General features: G+C 35.7%; 1 protein-coding gene across 1 annotated transcript; it reads left to right on the forward strand.

Moving 5' to 3' along the window:
- Nucleotides 1–2,907: 2,907 nt before the first annotated feature.
- On the forward strand, nucleotides 2,908–3,846 carry LOC142426279 (olfactory receptor 4L1-like). The gene has a single exon (XM_075531788.1). The coding sequence runs from the start codon at nucleotides 2,908–2,910 to the stop codon at nucleotides 3,844–3,846; it is 939 nt and encodes a 312-aa protein (XP_075387903.1).
- The last annotated feature ends 5,075 nt before the right edge of the window (nucleotides 3,847–8,921 follow it).

Here is an 8,921-nt window from a genome sequence, read left to right on the forward strand (position 1 = left end):
ATTACATGTTGTTACTATTTACTATCCTCAAGTAGTGATCCAATGTGACTGTGTAGAATAGCCCCAAGAATTTTCATTGCTGTAGCATTAATGGGAAGTAGACTGCCACGTCTTTCTCCTGCAGAATCACCATGTGAGTTTGAATAACCAGCCTCATGGTCAACAACAGAAGACTTACCTGTTGTACCTCTGGGGCGCTTTCATGATTTGCATATAAAACTCTTCGAGATACGTATGAGTTGATTAAAAGACAGAAACATGGAGAGCAGTTCTCTTCATTTGCTTGGATCATGTTTTGTACTGCAGTTACATTTCCTGTCATGCAGTGGGTTCCAACTCACACTGACCCTAAAGGACAGGGAAAACCTGTCTGGGCTTCTAAGGCTTTCAACTTCATGGGAACAGAAAGCTTCAGCTGGTTTCCAAGGAGTGCCTAATGGATTTGAACTATTGAGCTTGTGGTTAGCATCTGATGCATAACACATGAGGCCATGGGGTCCCTGCAGGGTGGCTTATTGTGTGCCCAATTAAAGACTGTAAAGATGATATTGTGCTTTAACTCAATTAGTTCTCCAAAACATCCTAAGTGGCTTCAAATATTTTCTGTAAATAAACCTTGAATTGAAGATACTTCTGATTACTAAAGTTCAAGAGAAGCACTTTAGAATGTCAGATCAGACAATGCTACAGCTGATTCTGGGTCAGCCAAATAACAAAGTAAGAGAGCAATGTGAGCTGGAATGGGTAAGTTAGCAGCTAAAACAAATTCTAAACCATTAAGAAGCATTATTTTACACTGTAGGTTTATCTCAATTACCCTTGACAAGGAAATTGGCAAAATCTCCATGGTGCATTGTTATATTACTTATCATATTATAAGCTCATTATGACTACCAAAGCTTTGAAGCAGTAAATATGCAAAATTAATAAATTAAATTGCTATGATTTTCTTTGCAAAATTAATAATCACATGATAATTTTAATTGAAAAAATTTCAATTCAAATGAAATAATATGCATGTTGAATGCCAATTAATAAGTGAATAAGGAACAAAATGTATGACCTGTTGAGGAAATATAATGTCTCTTGACACTCAAAAATGATTAAAATGAGAAACATGATGAAAAATGATAATATAGTTCTTGTGAACAAGCAGTAGTGAAATTGCATGGAACCTTTTTCTAATGACTTGAATGACAACTAATGGGATATATGTTGTCTTTAGGGAAGGAAATTTGTTTTTTATAATTTTATAATACAATGGATGTGTTAGATTTATAGGTGTATGTGTATTCACATCAACTGTAAATAACTCTTTTAATGAAAGCAATGTTTATATAAAAAATACATTAAGCCATGAGCTAAGTGAATTTGACAGGAGTTATAAAATGATGAGGGAATAAGTTACAGAGATATCACCTCCTTTGCTAGCAACTTATTTAAATACACTTTAAAGGTTTTGATACAAAGTATAGCAGAATCATTGTGAAATTAATGTTTAACATTGCATGATAAAATGTGTACAGATTATGAAATATTTTGTGTCACATTGACATTCTCTAAAAGTCTCATAAGAAAATACCTAATCTAAGAATAAGCATTGAAACTTCAATGAGCACAAAAACCTTACTGGAACCACTGTATTTTATCTTTGTCTTTTAAAATTTCTATTTTTGGGGTATGCCTTATGTTGTATATAGTATATATATTAGATGTATAATATATATATTAGTAGTAAAGTTTATAAAAATTTATCTCTATGTCTTTCATAATAAGTAAAATTACTAAATAAATTCTGAATCTTAATATTTTTAAAACCTGGCTCAAAAAACCTTGAAGATCACTGTTCTAAATTTTAAAAGATGCCCTCATGGCACTGTGTGATAAGCATTGAGTTGCTAACCACAGTGAGTGGTTCAAACCTACCAGCTAGTCTGCAGGAGAAAGGTGAGACTGGCTCTGTAATGATTTAGTCTCTGGAAGCCAATGTACTATAAGTCAACAGTCACTCAATGCCAGTGAGGTAGGTTTGGTTTTTTTATGGTAAGTTGTAGAAAGAGACATGAACAGGAAGACAGCTTGGGAGTAGGGTGAAGTAAGGGAGGTGTTCACTAAATTAAAGATGTCCATATCTACTATATCAAAACTGTCAACCAACGGTCTCTGATGTTTTAATCAAGCCATTGCCCAGGAAGAAGCACAACATAGTTTAGGAACATAAATGAAACATAAAAGTCTCTCCTGGTCATGTCAAGAAAACAACTAAACTACTTTAACAACTCCCACTGATAGTTGGATTCCCAGAGCTCAAGTGCATCTACTTCAGGTCTTTATAAAAAAGGCAGAAAATCATGTGCAGAATCATATGCAGGGTATCATAGAGAAGGGAAAGTGATGTTTAATTCTCAGTAATCCCTTGAGCAGGTTCTATCTCACAATGTACGCTTAGACCAGGTAAGTGAAGCAGAGAGATAACAAAGCTTAATATAATGAAGATGGTATGTAAATTAATTTTGTATTAATCCAAAGGGGTATTTTATCTCTTTTGAAAGGGAGATATAGTGACTTTTTGTTTTACTATCTGAATTGGCTATCTCAGCAAGTTAGAAACATTTAAATATATTGATGAAATTATTGTTTGCTAGACTACTAAAACAATGGGAAACTAAGCTTTCCCTCTATCAAAGGGATTTATTACTGAATACTATAAATATACTATGTCAAACTCATATGATCTATGAAATCTCCTATCATGAGCATTACTGTGCAGGTGGATTTAAATTTAAATGATCTTATATCACAAACTATTGTTTTCAAAATTAAACAGTAAAATGTCAGTGCTAATAATTGGTTAATTTTCTTCTCATTTCCTTCACAAGAACAACTGGAACCTTCTGAGTTGAGTAAATGGATCTTAGGAATACATCCGTCGTGACTGAGTTTATTTTACTAGGCTTCTCTGGGCCATGGGAACTCCAGGTTTTCTTCTTTGTGACGTTCTCCTTGATCTACGGGGCCACTCTTATGGGAAACAGTCTCATCATTGGCACAGTGACCTTTAGTTCCGCCCTTCGATCACCCATGTACTTCCTCCTTGGAAACCTCTCTTTCCTGGACTTGTGTCTCTCCACCGTTACCACACCCAAGATGATCACAGACTTGCTTGCTGAACACAAGACCATTTCTTTGTGGGGCTGCATGGCCCAGATGTTCTTTATGCACTTCTTTGGGGGTGCTGAGATGACGCTGCTGATAGCCATGGCCTTTGACAGGTACGTGGCCATCTGCAAACCCTTGCACTACACGACTATCATGAGCCACAGGCTGCTGAGTGCCCTTGTGGTACTGTCATGGACAATTGGCTTCATCCATACCATGAGCCAGATGGTATTAACAGTGAACTTGCCTTTCTGTGGCCACAATGTCATAGACAACATATTTTGTGACCTTCCCCTTGTGATCAAGCTTGCTTGTATTGAAACATACACCCTGGAGCTATTTGTCATCGCGGACAGTGGGCTGCTCTCATTGATCTGTTTCATCCTCCTGCTCGTTTCCTACACTGTGATCCTGGTCACAGTCAGACAGAGGTCATCTGGAGGGCTCTCCAAGGCCCTCTCCACATTGTCGGCCCACATCATTGTGGTCACTCTCTTCTTTGGACCTTGTATCTTTATTTATGCCTGGCCATTTAAAAGTTTTTCAGGAAATAAAATCCTTGCTGTATTTTACAGTGTTATTACACCCTTACTGAATCCTCTTATTTATACCTTAAGAAATCAAAAAATGCAAGAGGCTATGAAAAAATTACATTCTCAACATGTTGGTTCCACAGAGACCTTCTAAATTTCAGAACTGTATCATTAAAATTACTCAAACACTAGGTTAAGAGAGTTCAATTATATTATACATAATACATAAGTTCTTCTTAATTTAGAACCAAAACCTATGCAAAAAAATAAATCATTATAAATCCAAATAGTGATCTGTAGCAAATTATTATACAGAATTTAATGTTTTTCATTCAAATACATATTTATTAATGAAAAATCTATTTCAATTTTATTTGAGATTATTTGCATCAATTAGATATGCATCAGTAAATGGTTTTGATAAATATTTATCATTAATAATGGACTCTTATTAAGTAATATATCATATATTTACTCCCTGCCATCGAGTCAATGCTGACTCATAGCAAACCCTTGCGGGTTTCTGAGACTCTGATTGTGTCCGTTGTAGAAAGTCCAGTCCTTTTCCTGAAAAGCCCAGTCTTTCTCCTGCAAAAAAAGCTACAGCTGGTTTTGAACCGAACTGCCCACCACGAGGATTGCAACCCAACAAATCACCATATCATATATGTGACATGATTATAATAGTATAAATATATGCCTTTACTATCATAAACTATCAAGACAAAAGATAAGATTCAGTCAATAAATCTGATAGGCGATATCATGAATTTAAGAAGATGCCAGATGAAAACACCAAAGAAGAACAATTTAAATATTGAAACCAAATTCAATTACAAAAATCATATTTAAGGGATGTCAGAATATGTATAATTAACTCTCACATACTGAAAATTAAAATAAAATTGGAAGTCTACACCTTTATATTATAAATCGTGTAATTTTTTCCCAAGAGCTTTCCATACAATTTCAGCCAAAAATACTTCTTGAGGAATGTAATTCTTAAAGCAAATATAAACAAAATATGTTCTTTTTTATGCTTGTGAATTGCACACAGGTGAGTGATTATCATAATTTAAATATCCTATCAAGGCACTAATGTTTTCATATTGTCGTATGGTATTAGTGTTCCTAAAGAGATAAATAAGTTCTTCACCCAATGTGTTCTAGCATAAAGTCATTACAATGCAATTCTCAGTGTCATTTGTTTTATTAAAAGTATTTTAATACCAGCACTGGTCTTCCAATCGCTATTTAATATTTCCCAATGAGCTTTGATTTCTTTTTTTAATTCATAGAAGCTGTATTTTTATTATTGGTCTATATTAGGATAATAATTTCTTAATGTAATTATGGATATATGTGTTTTGGTCAGGCTCTATGTTACATGTATCTTTGACATCAACACAGAGCTTGTCAGTTAGCATTTAAATTATACTTATTGAACAAATAAGGAAAAAATGAAATAACTGACAACATGTTCACAGATTATTTTTTTTGTTTTTGTTTTTGATCTACTATTGAGCTGTACATGAACTTCTACTATAAAGTAATATCTGCTAAAATAATAGAAATACAGAAATGTATTAGGTGCTTATCCATTTTTAATTAAGTTGAAAAGATTAGAATTCTGGAATTAAGTCAAAATAGAATGGAATACCTGAATTTATTAAAAACAGTAAAAAAGGGGCAATACTTACTATTGGAAATTATTTTGCACTTTACTTCTCCATAGCAAACAAAGAAACCACCATCTCTGGTAGTTTGATATGAGGTAGTTTAGCCCATATCAAAAAATACCTACATATATGTATGGAGAAAATGCATTTTATGGTTGTTTACCTTATAAGTACAGTTCAGAAAAAAGTATTGTACACTATTTTTTGTGTCTGGAAAGAAAGCACACATAAGACCTTAAAAATCTGATAGGAAACGTTCTAAAGTGTCAGAATCATTTTAGATAACTTTTACTTCAATAACTATGTTCAAAGAAAATAAGTGAAAGGACACCCGAGACCCAGTAGGAAGTTGGAAGTTTCACTCAGGAATGAAGCTGCTCGCTGCCCATGTTAAGAACACCCACAGCACACCTTTGCTGTGGCACCAAAAATAGGACACTGCCCGTCGAGACTCAAACTCAAGCTCACTGCCATTGAGCCGATCCCTTTTCTAGAATGATGTTAAACGCCCTATTGATCTCAGGTGTCCTTTTCCCAAACTTTCTTTGAATGTGGAGAAGAAACTATACAATGATATTTGATAAGGACCAGGGAGGGAAACTGTTTGGAAAACAAGGTAAAGGCTAAGACACAGAAAAGAAAACAAAGTAGAAGAAAGGCTGGAGGCAGAAGCAGTCATCAAGAGAAACACCCAACTCCCACATGATTCTTGGTGAAAATAACATAAATGCTCCCCTAAGTAGAATTTTGGCTGGTCAACACATCTTGTATAGTTCATAGATCTAGATGAGGGTTTTTTCATTATTATAATGCTATGTAGCTTTGTGGGATGAGGCACTTGGCAGAAGTAAAAAGCAATCTTTTCTTAGGAAAAATAAAACCCTCCTTCAAAAAGGTCATTCTGACTTTTACAGAATGCTTCTAAAATAAGAACTCACAATCAAAAATCATAGGATGCAAAAATACCACTCCTTCAGAATTATCATAAAAATTGTCTTCCAAATATTACACATTTGGAAAGTTTGGGTGGAGATTGTATAATTTACATGAAATAGATTTTAAGGAGTGAAAGGATGAATTTAAATGTGAGAAATCTCAAGACATTAAATGTAAATTACACTTGAAAAAGAAAGAATTTTCAGAAAGAAAATAAGATAATTGAAACCAAAATTGGAAAAATATATGTACTATGCAGATTTGAAGAGACAATCAGTAAATTGAAAGTTAGAATCACTTACATTATTTAAATGCAAGAGACAAGAAACAGAGAGGAGAAATTAAAACATGAAATATAGCCTGAGAAGATATAACTCAAATATCAATGGTGTAATTATCGACAAGAGGGTCCCTGTTAAGTGTTGAATGACTAGCTAAAGGTTAATGACTTAAACTTATTCACTGACATCTCTGAAGGCAGGCCTAATCGCTGATGTGCTTCTGATATTTCACAGCCTTGTAAACCATATAGATTAAGTCTACTACGAACACACCTTGTGGCAGTTATATAATCTGGTGTCAATATCAGAGGATTATGAGTGAAGGGGTGGAGTCTGGCCTGTCAATCAAGATATAGCCAATGAGGCCTCTGCGTGGGCCTGGCCTTCTTCTGAGGTTTCTGGGATCTCCTGCATTTCCTCCTTAGAGGCAGGAGACACTCTTTCTCTCTGCTCACTCCCTGAGAGACACCCTACTGACAAAACACATGGTGCTATGCCCTGGGAGCTGGAGAAGTCATATGAACGTACCCTGATGCAACCATATCTCTGTAGCTGGAGAAGCCACAGAGAGCTGGAGCTTTCGGCGCTAAGATGCCTCCAATGCCACTGGAACAACAGGATTTCTAACCCACTGGCCTGTGATCGTCCTGCACCCAGCATTATTGCATGTACTTCGTGAATCTGAAGAGGACTTTATAGATAGGTTTTGTATATATGGGCTAATATTGGATTTATGGACTTGATCTGGACTGGGTTGGGTTGTTTTCTCAATATTCAATTTCTCTTGTATATAAACCTCTGTCTTATATACATATGAGTGTATATGAATTTGTTTCTCTACTCAGACTGGAGCACATATCTTAGGTAGAAATCTGCTCAAAAGTAACCGAAATTTAAAAAAAAGAAAAATGGAAAGGAATAGGAAGAATGTAGGAAGCATCATGCTCAACACAATTATGACTAAGAGTTTTCTAAATTTTAGAAAGACATAATGAACCCTGAGATTTTGAAAGCCCAATAGAACACTAGTAGAATACATAAAAATAAACCTAACCTTGACATACACTGTGATAGTTACATAACCTGGTGTCAACTTGCAAAGAGGTGAAGTCTCACTTGTCAATCAGTCACAGCTTGATGATCTTATTTGGAGGTGCCATGGTGAAAAATAGCTCACTGGAGGCCAAACACGCTCACTCCATGTGAGACATTCCTATTAGCAAGCCATCCACATAGAACTACACTGACTGAGCCAGAGCCCTGGAGCTGGAGAAGCCACATGGAGATCCACACCAGTGCTGAAATGCTTCCACCACCACTGGATCCACAAGACTTTCCACCACTGGCTTGTGATATTTTTTCCTGCATTCAGCATCATTGCATGTGCTGCATGAGTCTGAAGAAGAATTTATAGACTGGTAACAGACATATGGGCTAATATCAGATTTATGGACTTGACCTGGATTGGGCTGGGATCTTTTCTGAGTATATAATTAATTGTTCTTTGATATAAAGTTCTCTCTTACACACATATGAATCTTTCTCTGCATTTGTTTCTCTAGTTAACCCAGACTGACACATATGCCCATCAATCAACAAATTGACACAGAAAAAATATATTAAGAGCAGTCAGATAGAATAAGCTGATACCGTACAAAGAACTTTGAAACACTTGCAATATAAATGTAAATTAGATTAGGGTGAAATAATTCCCTCAGTGTGGCTGAGACAAAATAAGTGCCAACATGCCTTGTGCTCCCAAAGGATTTTGCAGTATGTTCAGATATGTACCTGTGTGAAACCTGAAAACATTTGCCACTGTTGACGTTTTTGTTAGGTGCTATCTAGTGACTTCTGACACATGTATACAACAGAGGAAACACTACCTATTCCTGGGGCATCCTCACAAGTGTTCTTATGTTTGAACACATTGGAACACAGTGTCAGTCCATCTTATTGAGCACCTTCCTCTTTTTTGTTGCCCTCTCCACTTTACCAAGATTGATGTCCTTCTCTGGGGACTGGTCTCTCCTGACAGCTTACCCAAAGTACATGAGACAAAGTCTCACCATCCTTGTCTCTCAGGAGCACTCTTGTGTACCAAGACAAATTTGTTGATTCTTTTGGTAATCCATGCTATTTTCAATATTCTTCTCCAGCCCCATACTTCAAATGCATCTACCTTTCAGTCTTTCTTATTCAATGTCCTACTTTCACAGGCTTATGAGGCAATTGAACATAACATGGCTTGTGCTAGGCCCACCTTAAGTAACCTCCTTGCTTTTCAACTCTTTAAAGAGGTCTTGTACAGCAGATTTACCCAACACATGTGC

This window comes from Tenrec ecaudatus, chromosome 14, assembly GCF_050624435.1.
Source record: "Tenrec ecaudatus isolate mTenEca1 chromosome 14, mTenEca1.hap1, whole genome shotgun sequence".
In the NCBI taxonomy this organism is placed as follows: domain Eukaryota; kingdom Metazoa; phylum Chordata; class Mammalia; order Afrosoricida; family Tenrecidae; genus Tenrec; species Tenrec ecaudatus.

Excerpts from the sequence above, each read along its gene's own strand:
- LOC142426279 (XM_075531788.1), top strand. The coding sequence starts at position 2,908 with ATGGATCTTAGGAATACATCCGTCGTGACTGAGTTTATTTTACTAGGC.